Genomic DNA, 23,233 nt, shown 5'->3' on the forward strand with positions numbered 1-23,233 from the left:
TCCCAGAATGTGTTGCAGGTTCAAGAACACGCTAAGTGCTTTTATCATAAGCAAAGAAGGGGATTTTTCTTGTTCTTCTTCTTCTACTGTTTACCAGCGCACGTCTGCCACCTACTGTTGGAAGAGTGCTGGTGCCTTACACATTCTGGAGAATCATACTCCAGGCGTTTTCTTTCACAGCTTCATTCCGATGTAGGAAAGACTTGGTGTCATAGAATTCAGGCCTGACAAACTATTAATTTAATTATTAATTTCTCCTCCATGATTAATTTTGAAACGGTTGTTACTTCCATTAATTAAAGGGGACGTCATCTCTATGTCACTATCAAACCCGAATCTCTGATTGGTCAAAGTTCAACCTGGTTTAACTTTCAATGCACGCTTAATGGCTACGCGTTTTGTACGTAGAGGTCGAAAATGAACCTAAAAGCTTGTGTAGCAACCCGTTTATATAGACTTTACATTGGCAGTGGTCGCCCGAAAGTGCAAGGCCAGTGTTAAGGAAGCATGTTACTTCCAGCTTCATCTATTTTACAGGTTAAAAATGATCAAATGATTTAAAATAAGACAGAAAAATCAGCTTGGAGACATCTGCAGAACACTGCTAAACTGCCGAAAACACAAGCAGAGTTTTCAATCTGTCAACGTACATCTGTCAAAAAGAAAAACTAGAGGAGAAACATGCAAGACCCATGCAGAGATAATAACACAGAAAGATAGTAGTGTAGGACTTTGAGTAGAAACTTTCAATTTACTGTAGGTACTCTGGGAAAACCAGAGAATTGGTTGACATGAAGGGAAGAAGAAAGGTGTAAATGGCAAATACCTACATGGTATTTTTCTGACTTGATTAAGGCCCAAAGTGCTTTATTGTCACAAGTCCCATTCACACACATTCACACACTGATGGTGACAAGGATGCCATGCAAGGAGCTTGTGCGATTCAGGACTCTTTGACACACGCACAGGTTAGGCAAGAAAAGAATCTGTGACCTTTTGGACAGAGGTCAACTGTTCTACCTCTGCTCCACAACCAATGCCGACAATTATCCTGTGTGTTCGAGTGACCAGATGAAAAAAAGAGCTAGATTTATAGATTGGGAGCAGGTTCAAGCTATGTCATTTAAGCGATCCTGAAGGAGGAGTTAGCTAAGAATGTGCTGGAAATGAAGAGAGTGTCAGATACAGGGGTGTGTCTGAATCCTGAGGTTTAAGATGTTAAGTTGAATGTTGTCAGTGGAGAATAATCCAGAAGGGCAAAGAAGTATTTAGTAAGCCACCAATTGTGCAGATTCTCCCACTTAAAAAGAGTAGAGAGGCCTTTAATTTTCAGTTTAGGTTCATCTATGAGAGACACGATTGGGGGAAAGAATCCAGGAAATTACATAATAATAATTGGTAAATTCTTAAGTAAAATCAGTGTCATGACTTCAAAGAACCGAGACAGACCCAGATGCTAGAACCCGGAAGGAAACACAGGAGAGTGAAAGGTAAGTTAGATGATTTATTTTCCAGGATGCAGATCCAATGACAAAGATGGCGGCTGAAGGCAGCAGATGAGTAGTAAGATGTGGAACAGGAATCTTCACTTGGAGTCGTGGCTTGACTGGAGGTTTTCTGCAGTGGCTGAGCTGGAGGGTTGGTGTGAACAGGAGTCGTGGTGTGATTGAGTTGAACGGATAGCTCTGGAGGCGAATCCCAGTTGAACACTCGTGGTGAATTTGTCCTGTAGGCGAGGCGTAAGGAAATATTTGCTAGAGGCAAAACTTCATGAGCAAGAACATGAGCAACCAAAGTAAGCACCATAGAGGAACAACGAACTGGCGATGAATGCTGGGGCTGGATCTCTTTGTGAAGGCTGAAGAGTTGATGAGTTGAGTGATCATAGCTGGGAATCCTCAGGAGCAGAGCAGAGAGGGGAGGGGGAGGTGACAATCAGTATGTAGTCAACTACAAAGAAGCTAGATTTTGGGCTCTCCCAGACCTGAAACTTCTTATCTAACCCTTTAACACCAGAGCTTCTGCTCCTGTGTTGATGTTCTTTGAATCACTGAAAGTCTTCAAATGTTTATGCAATGAACATAATCTCGGCAGATTCTGAAGCAGCAGAGAAGACGGCTTTGTTCATTTATGCAACACTTTACAGTAGTAAACAGCTTACAGAATTAACATAAACCACATGATTCTGATGTGCCTCGTAAAGTTTTAGTGAAGTTTTGCACACTGTGCACACACAACTTCAGAATCTACGGAAAAACAAACATATTGCAATTGAAGAGTTATAGCAGTTTTTAGTGTGTGTTATATTTCATGTCACCATTGACATTTCTGGTACAAAGGCTTAAGAGGCCCCTCTTTCCTCCACTTGTTGCCTGTATTAATGGCACCTGTTTAAACTTGTTTTTGTTCACCTTTTTGGCATATGATGTCAGGAGTCATCACAGCAAATCAGCTTTTGCACAAGTGGTTTGCCAGAGATTTTTATGCGGGATGCCCTTCCTGACACAACCCTTTATTTTATCTGGGCTAAGGACCGGCACAGGGGGAACCCAGACTTGAGCCCCCTTGTGGCTTTATTGTTAAGCAGTAGCGTGTAGGGGCACTGGATTAAGCTCAGTTCGCTCCTGGGATATGGAGCCTGGTTTCCCGTGAGCCGGTCCTACACACAGCTACTTGAGCCATCCAGCTGCTACCCATCCATCCATCTATCCATCCATCCATTTGTCACCAGAATAAAAGACACCTGTCTACAACCTCAAACAGTCAATCTCCAAACTCCACTATGGCAAAGACCAAAGATCTGTAAAGGTCACTGGACATAAAATTGTTGACCTGCACCAGGCTTGGAGGACCGTGAAAACCTTTGTACTCTAAAAAGCAATTTAAGCTCTTTGGAGTACCAGGAGTGCTGGTTCTTAGTAACGGTGAGAGACCGGCCCACTTAAGGCACTGGTGAGGCCAAAATGATCACCATAACAGTGAGCAAAAATCCCAGAACCACACCATGGTAACAAAGGCTACCATCAGTAACACACTATGCCTCAGGGTCCCACATTTACAGTTTCAAGTACATCATCTTAGCTGCTCTTAGTGGAGCTTAGATGGCTGCAAAGTGAATGGATGCGTTCAAAGTGCTTTTTACAAAATTCATCTGTCAACTGTTAGCCACTCGTGTCCCCCAGCTTGAGCCAGACGTGTCCCCCAATTTAAGCCAGACGTGTCCCCCAACTTAAGCCAGACGTGTCCCCCAACTTAAGCCAGACGTGTCCCCCAGCTTAAGCCAGACGTGTCCACCAGCTTAAGCCAGACGTGTCCCCCAACTTAAGCCAGACGTGTCCCCCAGCTTAAGCCAGACGTGTCCACCAGCTTAAGCCAGTACACTATCAGGCCCAATTGACGTTTGCTATCGAGAATCGGAATGATCCAAAAGAGGATTTGGGAAAATGTTTTAAAAATGTTGTGTTTTTATGTGAATACTAAAGAGCATTACAATGTACAGAAGTTGCATGAGGCACTAAAAAAAAGTTTGCATTTACTTCTCTAAATAAGTTGTGTTTAAAACAACAAGGTCTCATTTGTTTAAGTATCATGTCAAACCATCAGGAAGAGCGGCCTCTTCCTGGTTCCAAAGAATTTTTATTCAGCTGATTTTCCTCATCAATGCTGAGTATTCCAGACTGGCAGAAAGAAAAACATACAGGAACAGGTTACATTTGTGTGCATTCATCCATGTGTATCTCTTGATATTCTAAACGCCACCCCCTCCATGCTGCGTGGTGACGAAAACAAGCAAACCTGTTGGAAGCCTTTTTCTCTGACTGAAAACATTTCCTGTTTGATCATTGGCTGCAGGAAGATTTCACAGGTAAACACTTTATGTTGTTCCTTTTTATATCTATCAGTAAAGCTTTTCAAAATCCTTGTGAAAAACATAAGCATTGGAGTAGTTTTTACCATTTTTATTTTTAGTAGATGTAGACAACAGTTTATATTACAGAAAGTTGATTGAAAACCAAAGTAAAATGTTATTACTTTGTTTGAAATTAGTCTCTTATTAACAGTAAGCAAGTGTTTCTTTTTTTTCCCTTTTTGTCTATTGTCCCTCTAAAGAAATACAAAGATGGTCGGCTGTGGTCTGCTTACTGCCAAGAAGAACCCAGGTACAGACCTGTTAGATCATAGACTCATTTACCATTTTTTTCTGAAACCTTTCTGCAGTTTGGTTCTTTAAAATTAAAAAAATTAAAAACCTCCTTTTAGGCACAAAAAACAATTTTATGTCTGGTAAATTAAGGTTTAGAAAACCTTTATTTATTTGAAGTAAGAATAAATAGAGCTACAGAAAAGATTGACATGTGGCAAATTACATAAGTAAAGACACATTTCATTTATTACTTTACAACCTGAAATATTGATTTGGGATTCCTCCATAATAAAGATTAATAATAATTAAAAATATGTATGTGCTAGAATCTATCTCTTTAAATGGCCTATATCATACAAATCCATTTTTTGGGCTTTTAAGTGTTTTGTAATGTTAATACCTCCCTAAACACAACCCCAAAGTAGTATTTTGCTCCATTCGCGCATTTCTGAGTATTCCTCTAAAACCCTGCGCTCTGAGCACCAGCCCCTCCCAATCCACAAAAATAAGTGGGTCCTTACAAAGTGAGAAAAAGCCCTTTCCAGGAAGAGTCTGTGCTGCCAGCATTGCCCCCCCCCCCACACTTTCTCTGTGGAGCTGTGGAGCTAGCACTGATCAGCAAAAACGCTTTTATCTTATATGCGCAATATGCATATACATTTTTGCGAAAGATCTGTTGTTTGTTTTCATGGGAAAACGCAGACATGCTGCCGAGGCTGTCTCTAGGTTGGTGCCATGAAATGGGTGAAAGGTGGTGCCTCAGAGATAGAGTCATCTAACTTCCATGTAGGAAAATTAGCTGCGAAAACAATTCATATTTCATTAAAATATCTTTATTTTGTGTACCAAAAATTTACATATTATCATACATGTATAGTTTATTCTGAAAGGCTTAAGAGAAGCATGTTATAGGCCGGGGGTCGGCAACCTGTAGTACGTGCACCACAGTTGGCACGCAGAGGAATAGACAGTGGCACGTGGGGGTGCGACAACAATAAAAAAACAAAATTGGGTTTGAGTGACAATATTTCCTCACAATGATCTTTTTTTCCACTATAGCATCATAAGGAAAGGGTCCAATCACACAGCGCTGTGGTCTGCAGCTTTTCCGCATCAGCCTTCTTGAACGGGCAATTTAAATTAATGTGCACTATACAACACAGTTTTATCAAAGGAAAACATTGTAAAAATTCTTGTCTTGGAAACTGTTGCCAGTGAGATTACAGGTGGGCTGATATGAGCGCGTGTCTGTAGATGGAACGTGAACGCGTGCCATTCTAACACTTGTTTATGTTTATTTGTGAAGCATTCCACTGTAGATGTTCTTTATGTTTTGGATCATTGTCTTGTTGGAAGACAAACCTCCGTCCCAGTCTCAGGTTTTTTTCATACTCCAACAGGTTTTCTTCCAGAATGGTTCTGTATTTGGCTCCATCCATCTTCCTATCAGTTCTAACCATCCTCCCTGTACCTGCTGAAGAGAAGCAGGCCCAAACCCTGATGCTGCCACCACCATGTTTGACAGTGGGGATGGTGTGTTCAGGGTGATGAGCTGTGTCTCTTTAGCACCGGACATAGCATTTTGCATTGTTGTCAAAAAGTTCTATTTTGGTTTCATCTGACCAGAGCATCTTCTTCCACATGTTTGTTGTGTCTCCCAGGTGGCTCGTGGCAAACTTTAAACAACACTTTTTATGGATATCTTCTCTTCCTTATACAATCTTCCATAAAGGCCATATTTGTGCAGTATACGACTGATTGTTGTCCTATGGACAGACTCTCCACCTCAGCTGTAGATCTCTGCAGTTCATCCAGAGTGATCGTGGACCTCTTGGCTTCATCTCTGATCAGTCTTCTCCTTGTTTGAGCTGAAAGTTTAGACGGACGGCCGGGTCTTTGTAGATCTGCAGTGGTCTGATACTCCCTCCATTTCAATATTATCGCTTGCACAGTGTTCCTTGGGATGTTTAAAGCTTGGGAAAACTTTTTGTATCCAAATCCAGCTTTAAACGTCTCCACAACAGTATGTCGGACCTTTCTGGTGTGTCCCTATTTCTTCATAATGCTCTCTGCGCCTTAAACGGACCTCTGAGACTATCACAGAGCATGTGCATTTATGCGGAGACTTAATTACATACACATGGATTCTATTTATCATCATTAGTCATTTAGGTCAACATTGAATCATTCAGAGATCCTCACTAAACATCTGGAGAGAGTTTAGTGCATTGAAAGTCAATGAGCTGAACAATTTTGCCAGCCCAATATCTCTGTTTTTTATTTGTTAAACAAGTTTGAAATGTACAATAAATTTCGTTCCACTCCATAATTGTGTCCCACTTGATGTTGATTCTTCACAAAAAATTACAGTTTTATATCTTTATGTTTGAAGCCTGAAATGGGGCAAAAGGTTGAGAAGTTCAGGGGGGCCAAATACTTATACCACCAATTGTTGGAGTTCACCCTGATAAAGGAGTCCTACCACGCCTGGTTGGCTTGTGGGACTCCAGAGGCAGCTGACAGGTACTGACAGTCCAAGCCAGCTGCGTCCCTGGCTGTTGCGGAGGCAAAAGCTTGGTCCTCAGAGGAGTTTGGTGAGGCCACAGAGAAGGACTATCGGTTGACCTTAAAGAGATTTTGGCAAACCATCTAGCAACACAGAAGGGGAAAGCAGTTTTGTGCAGGCACCATTTTCAGTGCAGCTGTCCGGTCTCTCTATGACTGGAGCAGGAGGTTGATTTGCATAGCTGTCAGTAAATCAGACCTGTGCATGTTTGACTCTGGCAAGGAGGGGTCTGATTTGAGGATCACAGGATTTCCTTGCTGCTCTTTGCAGATGATGTTGTCCTTTTGGCTTCATCGAGTCAGGACTTCCAGCATGCATTGGGGTGGTTTGCAGCTGAGTGGGAAGCAGCTGGGATGAGGGTCAGCACTGCTAAGTCTGAGGCTATGGTTCTTGACCAGAGAAAGGCATTTTGTCCTCTCTGGGTGGGTAGAGTGATCGTACCCCCAGTTGAGGAGTTTTAGCATCATGGGGTCTTGTTCACAAGTAAGAGAAGATTGTAGCTTGAGATTAGCCCCGGGGAAGACTCAGGACATGTTGGAGATACTCCATCTCTGGTCTGGCCTGGAAACGCTTCAGGGTCCATGCAGAGGAGCTGGAAGGAGTGGGCGGGGATAAGGAAGTGTGAGCATCTTTGCATAGACTGCTGTCCCAGTGACCCGGTCCCGGATGAGTGAAAGAAGATGGATAGATGATGGATGGATGGATGGAGAGATGGAAGAAAACGGTGCAATATCTCTGCTCTCTCTGTGTCTGTGTCTGTTGATGTGCCGTCTCAGTTCCTCTGAAGAGCGTGGAGGTGGAGCTGCAGGTGAAGGACCATGTGGCTACAGTCATCTCCACTCTGAACTACCAGAACAAGGAGGACAAACCTATAGAGGCGCTTTTTGTCTTCCCTCTGCCTGGAGATGCTGCTGTGTGTCATTTCAGTGCTGACATTGGACAGACACACATTGTAGCTGAGCTGAAGGAGAAGCAGCAGGTGATGTGGACAGAAAGCTTCCGTCTCTGTAAAGCAGCTGCAGATCAGTGAACATCTCTGACATGTTTGACGTTTGCTGCAGGCTCGTGAGGAGTATGACGATGCACTGAGCTCAGGGCAGCAGGCCTTCCTGTTGGAGGAGAGTGAGCAGAGTCCTGATATCTTCTCTCTGAGTGTGGGCAGTCTGCCTCCAGGGGAGAGCGCCTCCATCATGCTGCAGTATGTCATTGAGCTGGCTGTGGAGGCTGATGGGGCGCTGAGGTTCTGTCTGCCTGCTGTGCTCAACCCTCGCTACCACCCTCAAGGTATGAAAACCTCAAGATTTTTTTTTTTAACAAGTTCTAAAACTTAACTAATATTTCAAACAAGCCTTTGTTAGTTGGTTGTATGGTTTAATTTTTTTTTAGAAAATATCTGATGCTTTGAAAGAGTTAAACTAGATAAAACTGAATTCTTTAATACAGAATCATTTAAGTCTGTTGAAAATGTTTTTAAACCTTTCATAAGTTCCTTGTGTCTAAATACAAATGACCCATGATTTGAAATCTGTTGATTTTTTAGCTTGAATGCTAAAGTATGCACTTTTATCTTGTTTTTCTTTTACCTTGCTCTTATTCAAAATATGATTTTTTTTCTCTATCAATGTGAAATTTCTTTTTAAAAATACTAAGTGAGTTGGCATTGTATTCACAAATTTGATAGTTTTTCTGATTTGTTTCAGTTTCAGTTTTTAAATAATACATGTTTAGTTTCTTAGTACAAACAATCTTTCCTTCATGCGAATGACAACATACAAAAATGCTTTTGTGGGTGAAACAACAGTAACCCCTTGACACCAAATGTCACTAATTCCAATGTACCATTTACTCACAGACTCCTAATTTAACATCACCTTTGAACAGAAAAAAACACTAAAGAATATTTTCTATAATTGGTAAAGTGTACAAAATGATAAACACATATTTGTTCTTAGTTTTCCTTAAAAATGAACACAGATTGTTCATGATTGTGTTCTTCAGTGACTCCTGGTCGTTTGTTGTGGTGTTTGCAGGTAGTGAAGGTCCTGGAGTCCCGGTCAGCTCAGTTCCAGCCTCTGAGATTCCCTACAGTCTGTCCTTTTCTGCACGAGTGTCCTCTCCTCGTCCAGTTTCCAAAGTAGAGTCCAGCTGTTCTCTGGAGCCTCTTCACTACCTGAACACTGATCACACAGAGGCTGCTGTAAGTAAACAGCTGTGAGAAGTAGGGCTGCAAGATATGAGGAAAACTCGCGATATGCGATATTGGTGATTAATATTGCGATAACGATATAACTCGCGGTATATAAACAAATAGCAAAACAACCAAAAACATCATTTCCATTTCACTGCAACGGTTTAAACGTTATACTCCAACTGACCCTCGTCGACATGGGAGGCAAACATCAAACATAAAAGGGCTCATCTGATTGATCAACAACGTAAACGGGTCCTTCCGATTGGTTAAATGCATAAAGGGATTTATTCCATTTGTTCAATATTTCAAGCAGCCATGAGATTGTTTTAGCACATTTAAGGTAACCATTTATTGCGATTTTTGCCGTCTTTTGCGGTATGCAAATTGCACAGCTTAATGTCGCAATAACGATAAATTTGCGGTATATTGTGCAGGCCTAGTGAGAAGTAGTTGTTGCTGAAAAGAAGATACAAAGGTTTCTTCATCTTTGTGTTGTTGGTGTGCAGGTGAAGCTGGCTGCAGGACACAAGTTTGACAGAGATGTAGAGCTGCTGATTTATTACAAAGATGCTCACCAGCCCTCTGCTGTGGTGGAGGCAGGACAGGACTCTGCTCAGCCTGGTGAGAGAAAACTTGTTTTTGTGTCTAGATTATGGGATTAGTGCAAACTAGAATCAACAAATGTAAATCTTTGTGGTTCCTGTTGTGTTTCAGGCACTCTGATGGGTGATCCTGTGGTGATGGTTAGTCTGTACCCAGAGTTCCCAGAGTCTGTGATGTCCAAACGCGCCTCATGTGGAGAGTTTGTGTTCTTGTTGGATCGATCTGGAAGCATGCAGTGTCCGACCAATAACAGGAACCAGCAAGAGACTCGCATCAGCAGTGCAAGGGTATTCATCCAGTGTTCAGTCAGTCATGAAAACCTTTCTATGTGTGTGAGATCATGGTCTTCATCAGCTTCTATTCTCTCTCAGGATACTCTGCTGCTCCTCTTGAAGAGTTTACCAATGGGCTGCTACTTCAATATCTATGGTTTTGGATCCAGTTATGATCATATTTTCCCGTCAGTGATTGAGTTCAATATTATTATTTATGTTTTATCTTCTATGAAATAATGAAGAATTCTGCGGTTTCTTGTTAAAAATGTGGCTTGCTTTAAAAATAAGTTAAAATTGTGTGTAATCTTGGTAAATGATGTGTCATGGTGCAGTCTTCCCTTTGACCTTTGTGTGTTTCTGATGGCAGGCAGAGTGTGGAATACAGTGAGAAGAGCATGGAGGAGGCTCTGAAGAAAGTTGAGGTGATGCAGGCTGATCTGGGAGGAACAGAGATTCTTCAGCCCCTCCAACACATTTACAGTCAGCCCTGCATCTCCAACCAGCCTAGACAGGTATTTCTTATTTCTATGTGGTAAAATACTGTATGTCTAAAGTTCATGCTACAAAATCATTTATTTCTTCAGAAATGTTTTGGCAATTTCTATTCACCTGGAAGTGTAACTCAAATGTAACCCTTCTCATTTGCGTTTTGAAATCTCTGTACATGTTTATTGTCATAAAACTTGCATTTCAAGTTGTAAACTTGTTTCACAGTAACAGGTTTTTCTGTGTGCTTTTGTGTGACTTCTGTATTTCCTCTCAGTTGTTTGTCTTCACTGATGGAGAGGTGGGGAACACCAAGGAAGTTCTAGATCTAGTTAGGAAGAATGCAGGTTCCCACAGGTGAAAGCACTAAAACACAGATTCACTGCATGTGTCCTGTGTTTGTGTGTTATGTGTGTTTAACACCAGTGTGTTGTTTGCAGGTGTTTCTCTTTTGGGATTGGAGAAGGAGCCAGCTCTGCTCTCATCAATGGGTTGGCTCAGGAGGGCAGAGGTCACGCTCAGTTCATCACAGGAAGTGACAGGATGCAGGCAAAAGTAAAATAGCAAACAACTAACTTCAATAATACACCTTTATTGAGCAAAATAAACATTTATGTTATTCACTGTTTCCTAACCATCAGGTGATGCAGTCTCTGAAATTTGCACTACAGCTTGTTGTCAAAGACATCTCTGTCACATGGGATTTACCAAAGGGAGTGTCTGCCACTGTCCTCTCTCCACCAATCACAACAATTTTCCAGGGTCAGAGGTCACTGGTTTATGCCCAACTCTGTGGAAAGGTACTGGTGAGATCTCCTTTAGGTTTTGTGTAGAAGTTGTGTCTTTGTGCACGCACTGGTCTCTAAACTGTATTTTGTTTTGTCAGAGTTCCCAAACAGACTGCAGTGTGACGGTGAATTACACTCTGGGAGATCATCCCTATGAGAGCAAAAAACTGTTTAACCTGAATCCTGCAAAGGACACTGGGTAATAAAAAATCATTATCTTAAGTGCCATTATTTTTTTATGTGTTTTTCTTTCTCTACGATTTTTCCTGAAAAAGGCCAAAGACATAATGTATATACTTATGAGCAATAAAGAAAACACTGCCTTTATAACCCATATTAGATCATTGTAGATTGCAGAACCAATGTTCACTGTAAAGCTAGTTTTTAACCAACACTAGTTAGTTCTCTAGTTCTTATTTGGCAGCTATAATTTAGGTCCTAAACATTACAGGCACGTTCTCTTATGAGTCAGGACTGACACAGTTTACTCAGATTGTCTATTATTATATTTGAAAAACAAAAAGGGAGAACTGAAAAGTATTGATTTTTCCATCTCAGCCCTAATGTTTGGGTCTGAAGAATCATTTTAAGTTTTTCTGTTAACTTTTTGGTTTCTTCCTTTAGTTGTTCCAAGGGTTACTCTTTTTCCTGCAACTTTTTCCAAGTGTTTTCCAAACGTTAAACTTCTGTATTTCAACAATACATTACAATACAACATACTAGACTTTTCTGACAAACACCATAAAAACCGTCATAAAACAGAAAAGTCATCCCTCACTATTCAGTCAGACAAAAACAAAAGACTACAAATGGTTTCATTTTTTCATCTTCACCTCCCTTTTTCCTTCTCTTCTGTTTGTAGGTTTACAGTCCACAGGTTAGCTGCTCGTATTTTGATTCGTTCTCTGGAGTCTGAGGAAAGAAAGAACAGAGGAAAGTCAAATGAAGACATGAAGAGGAAGGTGGTGGAGCTCAGTGTCCAATCAGGAGTGAGCAGTCATCACACTGCCTTCATTGCTGTCAACAAAGACAATGGTGATGCTGTTCAAGGACCCCTGGTGTGCAGAAATGTTCCAACCCCTGGTGAGTCTTTTACCATTAAACTGTAGTCCAGACCTGTGGACAGAGGGTGGGGGAAGGTCAAGATTGTATTTGCAAAGGTTTTTATCTTTTGGTTTTCCGTGTTTCCAACACTATCAGGTCATACTTGACCCACTCGACATGCATTGACACACTTTCAAAACCTCCGCACATCTTCGGTCTAAGGAAAATTTTTTTCTTTTAAAGTGAAGTCATTTTCCTGCGATGGAGTTTTAGGGCCTCCAGAAAAAGAAGAATTTTATGAGATTTAAAGTTGTAAATTTACGATTTTTTCTCGTAAATTTACAAGATTAAAGTCAAAATGAGCCTACAGTGCAGCGAGTGAAAGCGGTGAAGCAGCAAAGCAGACCCAACAACCTCAATTGAACAGGTAAGCTGATTGTTGATAACATTATAAATGTTTGAAAGCTCCTTTATGGTTTGTTGTTAAAACAAGAGGCTTCATTTGGAGAAGGGGACGTATGCAACACTTTTTTGATTCCTCTTTGTTTTATGTTGAAACGAGAAACCCAGGAGCAGAGAGGACCAATGCAGATCCACAAAATAGCCAAGGTTTAATGTCTCGAGAGGACAAATCAAAAACTACCAGGTCAGGTACAAAGAAGCTCAGGCACAGAGCACAGAAAAGCCACACCTTAAATAGGGAGCTAATGAGGATTGCATGCAGCTGTGACTCTCACAGGAGACCTCAGAGAGGAGGAGGCCTCCAGGAGGAGCCACAGCCACTCAGAATTTCAGACATTTTACGACAGATTCATCTGGAGGAAGGCACATATGTCTCAGAAACTGGTGGTGAAGGACACAAAATGCAGGAGACCAGGCTTGGTGACAGAAAATAAAACATTCAAACAAACTGAAACATAACGTAACTATGGGGAGAAACAAAAAGGTGAAAAGAGCAGATGACATGACAAGGATGAACAAAAACCAAGACACTTAAAAAGGCTGAGGGCAATTAACTGAACTGAAGGCAGCTGTGGATCATGAACCCGAAACTGGTCTGACTTAAAAAAGGAAACCAAAAACATGAGCAAAAAGAACAATAAAACCAAACTAAACCACAGAATCCTTACAGTGTGCAACACTATTTTTGTTCCTCTTTAGTTTTCTTTACAGTTACATAAAGTAAGATTACAAAAGAACGTCTGGTTTTGCGAATTCAAAAAGGCAGAATAAAGAATCGGTCCTTTATACCCAAATGTGTCTCTGAGCTCCTTATTTTACATGTAATAATAATAATAATCATAATCATAAGCTTGATTACAGACTCAAGGTCCATTTGCTACAAAACATATAAAAGACTTAAGGATAAAAAAGAAAACACTCAAACAAGTATCAGAACAATGACATAAAAAGTATTAGAACTGTAAAATAACCAAGTATTATGAACTTAATTAAAAGACTAAAACTGCTGGGGAAAAAAATAAAAAACTTGAAAGTTTAAAAAAGGCGACTGTACCAAAACCTCCAAATAGGGGATTGGTATCTAAAAGTGCTGTGCTTTACATTGGTGAGAGTCAAAATTATTTCATTATTTGAAGCATTAAGACGATAGATAAAACCATAGATAAATTGTCCTAATAAAGCTTGGAGAGTATTAACTCTAGCACCAACAAACAAACTGCTTCCACTGCACCACCGAGGCTGTTTCAATAAAATCCTTAGGGCATCATTATAGGCAATCTGTAGCTTCCTGATGCTGGATGCCCTATAATTTGTCAGTATACAAAGGTGTGCAGTAAGTTTTGAAAAATAGAATTTTAAAATTGTATGAATAAAACCTGCATGCAAGCGTGTTTTCCTGAGCATATAAAACCGTTGGATATCATCGTCATCTGTAAGCTTATCGTTGACGATATGACCAAGATATATGACTTTGTGACAGACAGCAAGCTCAGAATCAGACAGGTTAAAGGCAGGAAAAAGTAATGCGACATCATCCTTTGTACGACAAATAATATGAAAGCACATTAACAACACTGAACCCCGGAAAGCAGGCTACACCAACAATTAGGTTTAGAATATCTTTGTTTCTTAAAACTTGTCTGGAAATAAAGCTTCACAAAATGCTCTGCATCTTTTATCTTCAAGCTAGGTTCAAGTAAACACACAACTTTGGTATTTTTTCTCGTAGATGTATATTACTTTTTTTCTTAAATTTTTTTAAGTTTCAAAGTCGTAAATTTATGACTTTATTCTCGTGATTTAACAGTTATCACGTTTGTAAACTGGCCCTAAAACTCTGTCGTATTTTAAAAATGTCACATCTGCCATCAACATTTGGTTCTGCTGCTTCAAACTTTATTTAATATTGGAAAAAATGGGAGGGAGTTATTGTGTTGGCCCTCCCCTTTTGGGTGGCTGTAAGAAATGAATGAGAAAAACACAAGATCGAGGGTTTACAGGCCATGAGACAGCTCCGCTTGACCCAGTGAGGTGACGGTGGGGGGCAGCAGGGCTTAAAAGACTAAATGATTTAGACAAAACTTTGTATAATTTTTGTATTTGTTGATTTTGTTCCATGTTGTGTGATTATGTCTTCTTGTAAGGCTCCTTCTTCAGCCATCAGGAGCAAGTCTTTCATGTTAGTAAAATAATGATGGAATATTTCCCAAGTTTTGGGTTTATTTTATATTTATTTCATTGAAAAAATATCAAAACTACGTTTTATTAATAATTCAAATCTAAAAATGCTAGTCTTTGGTGTGACAAAAACCTTATTTTTGTACACAATGTTGCTTACTTTGATTCAGTGGTTACATTTTATACATTTGTACTTGTACTTATGCAGGTATACATTTTAAATATAATATTTTATGAGCATAGAAAATGTTAAAATTGGAATGATCTATATCTATCCATCCATCCTTTCATTAATCAATTCGGGACCCGGGTCGTGGGGGATGCAGTCTGAGCTAGTATGCCCAGACTTCCATCTCCCCAGCTATGGGGGAGACTGAGGCATTCCTGGGCCAGCTGAGAGATGTAGTCTCTCCATCGTGTCCTGTGTCTTCCTCGGGGGCTCTGTCCAGTTCAACATACCCGGAACACCTCCCCATGAAGGCATCTAGGAGTCGTCCAGACTAGATGCCCAAACCACCTCAACTGGTTCCTCTCGATGTGGGGGAGCAGCGGCTCAATTCCTAGCTCTCTGGGTGACCAACTTCTCATCCTATCGCTAAGGGAGTGCCAAGCCACCCTACGGAGGAAGCTCATTTCACCCGCTTGTATTCAGGACCTCATTCTATCGATCATGATCCAGAGCTCATGACCATAGGTGAGTGTTGGAACGAAGATCGACCGGTAAATTGAGAGCTTTGCTTTCTCGCTCCTCTATCTCTCTTTACCACAATGGACCAGTACAGCAATCACTTAACAGTGGACGCCGTGCCAAAAACCTGTCAATCTCATGCTCTGTAAACAAGATAATTAAAGATAATTTAAATCCTCCTTCTGGGGCAGGAGCACCCCACCCACCCAGAGAGGGCAAACTACTTTTCCCCGGTCAAGAACCATGGCCTCATCCCAGCTGCTTCACACTTGTCTGTAAACTGCCCCAATGCTCCTCCTCCTGTTACATAGAGACTGAACAGTCCTCAGTAAGGCTCCCCAAAGCCCATACTCTTAGAACACCCTCCAGATGACACCACAAAGAACACTGCCGAAGGCACTCTCCAAATTCAAAGAACACACAGGATGAGCAAACTCCCACAAGCCAACCAGCACCCTAAGGAGGAGGTAGAGCTAGTCCACTGATCCACAATCAGGCCAGAAACCGCCATATTGTTCCTGAATCTGAGGTTCGACTATACAACAAGCTTTTCTCTCCAGTATCCTGGGAAAGACTTGCCCAGGGAGGCTGAGGAGTATGTTCAGTGGTACGGGATGCTGCAGAGACGTATCAGCTAAGACACTGCCACAGCATACAGAGACTTAAGGTACTCTGGGCAGACTTCATCAACTCCTGGCGCTTGCTACCAAGGGGCTCATTGAGTACCTCAGTGACTTCAGATTGGGTGATGGACAGCCCAACACCAAAGTCCTCAGCCTCTGTTTCCTCAAGAGGAGGCATGTCAGAAGGATTAAGGAGATCCTTGAAGCATTCCTTTTACCTCCTGACAATGTCCCCAGTCAAAGTCAACAGTTCCCCCACGTGCACCTAAAAACGGTGTCTGCAGAAAACTGCTTTCCTCTATCCAACAAGTCAAAGTAGGACTCCTTCTTCAGCTTGACAGCATCATTTACGTCAAGTGTCCACCACCAGGTTTGGGGATTGCCACCCGGACAGGCAACAGAGACCTTGCTACCACAGCTTCGAACACCAGCAGAGACAATAGAGGTGGAAAACAAGGGCCACGTGGAATCACTCTCCCAAGCCTCCATCGGTGCCTGATTGAAGCAGGTACATATCCCCGCAGTGGGAGTTAAAGACCTCCCAGAGCCAGATGTTCCCAGCAGATCCTCGTCTTACGTTTGGGTCTGTCAAGTCTTTCCAGCCTCCCTCCCTACCACCAATTCCAATCCATCACCAGGTTGTGATCAGTGGACAGCTCTGCCCCTCTCTATACCTGAGTGTCCAATACACACGGTTTAAGGTTGCCTGAAAAAAAGTCGATCATTGATCTTTTGCTTAGGGTGTCCTGTTGCCACGTGTATTGATGGACACTCTTATGGTGTTTGTTATGGACAAACTGTAATAAACACAGAAGTCTAACAACGAAACACCACTTGTGCTCATGTCAGGGTGGGCACCATGTGCAACTCTAAAATGGTAGAGAGTTCATTGCCTCCTGATGGACAGAGTTTCAGAGTCCAGGCTGTGGATGGAGGTGGAGGTGAGCCCAACCATATCTAGCAGGTACCTCTCACCCTCCAGCTCAAGGTCAGGGTCCTTCCTTCAACGAGAGTTAACATTCCAAGTTCTATGACTGGTAATTGGGGTACAGAGGCACCAGCCTTTAAGTGCCACGTAAATCACATTGCACCTGCCCCTACAGGTGGTGGCCCCATGAGAAAGTGATCCCACAATGTTCCTTTGGGCTGGACCTAATCAGGGCCTGTGGGAGGAGCCAATCCCAGGCCTGGCTCCAAAGTGGTGCCCCGGTGACACCAATTCGGGCAATGTAGTGGAATCTTTCTTTGTATTTCTCATCAAGGGGGTTCTGAAACACTCTTTGTCTGGCTTGTCACCCAGGACCTGTGTGACATGGGAGACAATAGCAGTGGCAAAAGCCGTAGACACCTTAGCTCCTGGGATAACTTGAGCTCTCAAACTCCTTCAACATGTTAATGTGTTGGTTCGCAGAAGGGAGAAAAAAATGTCGATTTTATAATGTAAAAGGTTTTTATGTTTTTGTTGTTTTGTGTTTCTAACACTATTATTTGACCTCCCTTAACATGTACTGACAATCATCAAAACAAGGGGTGTAAATGATCTCGTTAATTGTAATTAATTAATTTGAGACTTTAAGCATGTTATTTTTTTTATTGTGTTACTCTCATTTTCGTGGCGCACACTTCAGTTTAAGTCCTTTTATGTCTGATAATAATCAACCTGAAAGGACGTTATCATGCTTATAACATGGTCACTTACAAAAAAGATATTAAAGGGCCAAATTCATGCAAAACCATTTTTTTGTGCTTTTAAGTGTATTTTAATGTTAATTCCTCACAAAAACAACCTTAAAGCAGTAGTTTGATCCATTATGCAATGATCATTCCTCTAAAAACCCAATCCACGACAACAAGTTGGGTCTCACATTGTGACATCATAAAGTGACAACAGCCCCTTCCAGGAAGAGCTTGAGCTGCTAGCACCGTCCCCAGTCTAACACACTCACCCACTTTCTTTGTGGAGAAACGCTTTTGTTTCATATGCACATTATGCATATCCATCTTTGCAAAAGTTTGGATGTTGTTGGTTTTTGTGAGCGAAATACAGACACCCTTTGAGTTTGACTCTAGTGTGACGTCATGAAATGGGCGGCACCCACAGGGAGGGAAAGCCGGAGCCTAAGAAATCGAGTCGTCTCACTATCGAGTAGGAAAATGAGCTGTGAAAATAACTCATACTAATAAAAACTGTGTTCTTACGGAGCCCGTGACCTTACATGGGTAAAATAATAAATATCTCGTTCCCACAAATTGTTATTTTGTTCTCACAAATTAATATTTCATTCCCCCACAATAATTAAATTGTGCGAACAAAATAATATCTTTTTCACACAAAATAATATTCCGTTCCCTCGCATTAATTAATTTGTGCAAACGAAATAATTATTCACGTCATAAGTCATTCATAGACATGGCTTTGAGCAATATTTGGATTTACAGCAGATAACTTCTCATTTCTGTCTGTGTGTCTCATTACATTGAATGGAAGACACTGATGATTTTTAAAGAGCAGATTTATTTATTTAAAAAAACTCTGTTATTAAAAAAACTCCACAAAAGCATGATACTCGTAAGCAGTCATTTTACATCCAAAGGCTAGTAGCCTACATGCTACGTATCCCATCATGCATCACACATATCCCATAATGCATCTCCACCAATCACCATTTCCCTGCAACTGTGGTCTATTCAAATACAGCAGGATAAATGATAGGCTACATAGCTTGTAGCCTACTAGCTTTCGGATGTAAAGTGACTGCTAAAGAGAATGTTAATAATATACAAATCCAGAATATAATTATTCCTATTCGACCCTATACTACAATTTCTGCTGGCTGTCAGTCTACCGGCCAGCCAGCTCCTTGAATGCCGGCATGACAAGCAAAAGAGCTCTGCGGCGGGCCGGAGCTCCTAGGAGCTATGTCCAGTATGGCGAAGCAGCAACCTTGGGCATCCTAAATCTTACGATATTTTTGTTATTTTTATCGAAACAATAATAAATCGATCATTCTTGTTTTTTCTTTTTCCCCTCTTGAACGAATGTGGTTCACAGAGACACAGAAGTAGCGGCATAAAGCGACTTTTGCAACAGGATGGAGTGCGTATGATCACTTTTCCTCTCTGAGAAAAGTAATCGTTATTGTCGGTTCTCTTGCAGCGGTTGTCTCTCCCATCGCGTCAGCCGTTAAAGACATCCCTGTTACACACAACCGAGTTAGCTGCTCAGCTCTCAAATAATAGAGACAGAAGACATGTTACTCTGAACTTGAATAACGTAATCAAACACATTCATACAAAGACTGTCTACAATAGGGGTGCTCACACTTTTTTGGCATGTGAGCTACTTTTGAGACAACAATGTCTTGAAGATCTACCTGTGTGTGTGCATAGATAGATAGATAGATAGATAGATAGATAGATAGATAGATAGATAGATAGATAGATAGATAGATAGATAGATCGACTATTAGTACATGTTTGTTAGTTATATGTTTATTTGTACATTGTTGTTTATTTACTGATAATTAAAAACTACACAGTATGATTATGCAAGGATTCTTTTAGATTAACAGATTAGGTGTTTTGTTGCAAAAACTGAAACCAGCGACTATCGTATGTCATGCTCTGCTGTAAACCGTGCAATGCAGGGACCATGGCATTTCAAAGGCGCTGCTGGCTCCGTACGAAGCCCGTATCATGGAATACACCGCTTCCTTAGTGAGGTCGTATTTAGCGGTCGGAAACTCCAAAGCCGGTTGCAGGAAGAGGAACGTGGGCCGGGGCCTTGATAAGCACTCCAGTGGCCGGAGTGGTTTTCTGCCGGGGACTTGACGTGCCGCGGAGCAGAAACAGACTTTCTAATGATAGACAGAATTTTCGCTCAGTGAATTTAAACAGGCATGTTCAGTGACATATGTATCAGAGGATTTCCGATTGGCCGTTCTGCATGTCAATCAAGTCGCGTACTTCTAAGTGAGGATTTTAATTCGCTGACGGATTTTATAGAAGTACTTTTTTTTTATATTTTGGGGCATTTATCTTTGCTGGCCTGTGATCCCCCCTCATGTCCTTGAAGATCTACCGGTCGATCGCGATCAACGTAATGAGCACCCCGGTCCACAGTGACAGACATCACGCATCTACAGTTATGAGAAGTAAAAGCATCATTTCAGAGGAAAGGTTTACCTCAGCACTTGTGTTGTCCAGATGATGAAGCAAAAGTTTGTTTTAAAGAAACAAAAGCTAAAATCTAAATAGTTAGATTCCTCCGCGGTTTTACCTTCTCATGTCTCATTTCCTTCTTGTATAGTTCTCTTCTCGATTTCTCCTCTGCTGCATCCCAGTCTTCAAAATGATCAAATTTGTATTCACGTTAAATGAAACTAAAACATCACTTATGTCTTTTCTACTGTCTTGTTGTTATAAACTGTGGAAAACGTATCATATGTCACCATATGAATTATAGTATTTGTATAGAAGTTGGTGTTTATTCTTTTTTGGATTGCTCAGGAAATGTGTTTGGAGCTCTCTGGACCAGATTTTGTTTGTTTATTTGTTTTTATCTTAATTGTTGAAGGGAATTCATTTTCCAAAATGTCACATGCTCCCCAACATTTGTTTCTACTGCTCAAATCCTTTCTAATAAAAAAATTGGGAGTGAGTTTTTGCGTATGCCCTCCCTTTATGGGTGGCTGAAAGGAATGAAAAAAAGGGCACAAAGTTTGGTCCAAACTTTATACTTTTGTGTTTTGCTGATTTGCTTTCATTTGCTTTCATTTTGTGTGATTACTTTTTCTTCTGCAGGTAAATCCAGTTCCAGGAGGATGTGTTGTATGCCTCGGCGCTCTCCTGCTAGAGTGTTTTATCTAGGTAAGTAAAATAATGAAGAAGCAGGTTTGAATCAAACAGATAAACTCTTCAAAGGGTTTGGTCTGCAATTAAAACCATTATTAAATACGATGAACAAGATTTAATCAAAAAGTGATAAAGTGCTTGAAAAAGGAGCGGGTAAAAAAAAAGTTACATTAATTACAATCCAGTCTTATGATATTTCATACATACATTTTTACATGTTGAAAATTTAATAGTTATTAAATGTAATAGTCATGATTGTCCATACATTTTCACATTAGGCCTCTTATTTTCTCATTTATACCTTTCCAAGAAAATTTGTTTCTCTTTTTCTTTATAATGGGACATTCTGACACATTTTTATAGTTACTTTCATGTTATACCACAACCTCACCCCACATACAAAAATGCGCACATTTTTTTGGGTGGTTCTTTCACAAGTTGTTGCGTGTTTTTTTTTTCTTAGTAAATATTCTCCTTTTTTTCTCCTTAAGCTGTTTTTGTATGTTCTGTGGAATTTGTTTTTTATAAATTGTTTGCATTGTATTATGTCCTATTATATCTGTAACTTTTATTAATTTTGATTCATAGAATAAATTGCAGGCTTGATCCAATCCCACTTTATAAAATAATCTTATGGTTTGTTCTTGAAATATCCACGGTGGCTGTAAAGTTGTTTTGTCGGTGTTTCCTCATACCTCCATATTATAGCCGAAGGAGGGCGGTAGCATACAATATAATTAATTAATTAAATGCTTAAATACACTGAGGTTGTTAACAATTAGAAAGGTTTTAATGTTTTAACAGAACCACAAAAGTGCACTATCCTACATAATGTTATTTGATATAATTTTTAGAAGCCGCTGTGCCTGAGCAGCCCCGCAGAGACCCTCTGCTGCAGCTGGTTTCCCTCCAGAAGGCGTCCGGCTGCTGGCTGCTTGATACAGCTCTGGCCTCAGTTCTGGGAAAAACAAGTGAGGAGGTGGAGAAGTCAAAGCCTGCAGAGGTGGGTCACTGTTAGAAAAAAATCAAGCTGTTTTAGGAGAATAAAAGAACTGAAATCATTGAAAGTCTTAACACTTTAAAATGTTAGCTAGAGTGTTTTTTCTCATGTTTTCTTTGTGTTTCACATTTGACTTGATTTGGTTGAAAAGGTCAGCAGTGAGGTGTGGGCCACCATTCTGGCTCTGATCTGGCTTCATGGATTCAAGATGGATGCAAAGGATGAATGGGAGCTTCTGGCTGTGAAGGCTGCTTCATGGGTCCAAGCTCAGAATGGTAATATGTCTAGAATGTCAAAGTACTTTTAGTTGAATATCTGGACTGATTTTTAGGTGTATAATGATAAACATAATTTACTGTTTAGGAATCACATTGTTTTTTTTTTACTTTTCTTCTCTTTCAGCTCCATGTGTGAAGGACTGTGTTGATGCTTCAAATGCACTGCTGGGTTGCAGAGTGCACAAAGAAGCCCTGGGGCTCTGAAGTAGAAACTGAAGATTTTATATTTTAAACTCATGTTATGTTTTGCAACATCTGCAATAGTAATGTTTATGCAACAGTTTATAACCTCGTATAGCTTTCTCATATCATTATATAGCCTTTGTTTTGACACAATGTCTGGGGGGGGGGGGGGGGCATTGTATTGCACAATTTAATGTTTGAAGGATGTAGTTACTATAGCGGCCATTAGAGGGCAGGGCTGCTCAATGAGACCTTTGGAGGCTCTCTTTCAAGGGAGGAAAGCCCGTTTCTTTCTTTCTTTCTTTCTTTCTTTCTTTCTTTCTTTCTTTCTTTCTTTCTTTCTTTCTTTCTTTCTTTCTTTCTTTCTTTCTTTCTTTTATTGTTAAACAGAAGGTGTAGCATTAAAACTATATATGGGTAATATGTTATACTGAAAGTACTGGTTAGAAAGTTTGATGCTTTAAAAGAGGCTTAAGATGTGGAGGTTTGTTTTTTGATTTTTTTTTGTTCCAAGAGAAAATTGATCCACTTGAGCGATCACATGGCAACACCATAATAGCTAAAGTAGCATTTAATACTTGTGCTTTTCCAGATATTATGACAGATTTTTTTTTTGTAATGTCAAAAGATTTTTCTGAGGTGTTTTATTTATCATACTAACTAATATGGTTATTAATGACATTCTAAATTGAAGTTAAAATCAATGTTATGTTTTTTGGGGGAAAACAGGGTGGATACTTTGGGTGAAGTCTGTTGAAATTGAATGTTTTTCTATCACAAAGCAGTTATTGGGATTTGAGAATGTAAGTCTGTAACCGTTAAGTGAATAAAGACTGAAATAAATCAAAGCAGAGAAATACCATCTGTTAT

At 40.5% G+C, this 23,233-nt stretch overlaps 1 protein-coding gene across 2 annotated transcripts; it reads left to right on the forward strand.

The window, feature by feature from the left end:
- The first annotated feature begins 3,758 nt into the window (after positions 1-3,758).
- Positions 3,759-22,525, forward strand: LOC105355516 (von Willebrand factor A domain-containing protein 5A-like). Of its 2 annotated transcripts, XM_023962081.2 has the most exons (18): positions 3,759-3,865; positions 4,111-4,160; positions 7,487-7,689; positions 7,772-7,994; positions 8,741-8,907; positions 9,408-9,522; positions 9,616-9,791; positions 9,876-9,964; positions 10,147-10,291; positions 10,543-10,622; positions 10,706-10,820; positions 10,907-11,065; positions 11,152-11,252; positions 11,916-12,136; positions 20,852-20,917; positions 21,757-21,905; positions 22,054-22,177; positions 22,305-22,525. In XM_023962081.2, exons 2-18 carry the CDS (start codon positions 4,121-4,123, stop codon positions 22,382-22,384), a joined length of 2,253 nt encoding a protein of 750 aa, XP_023817849.1. In that variant the 5' UTR covers positions 3,759-3,865; positions 4,111-4,120; the 3' UTR covers positions 22,385-22,525. The 2 variants fall into 2 exon arrangements, with proteins under 2 accessions (XP_023817849.1, XP_078785641.1); XM_078929515.1 differs by lacking the exons at positions 20,852-20,917; positions 21,757-21,905; positions 22,054-22,177; positions 22,305-22,525 and adding an exon at positions 12,444-12,463.
- Positions 22,526-23,233: the final 708 nt, after the last annotated feature.

The sequence above is a fragment of the Oryzias latipes genome, chromosome 13, assembly GCF_053564925.1.
Source record: "Oryzias latipes strain Hd-rR chromosome 13, Olatipes_Hd-rR_3.1".
Classification (NCBI taxonomy): Eukaryota; Metazoa; Chordata; class Actinopteri; order Beloniformes; family Adrianichthyidae; genus Oryzias; species Oryzias latipes.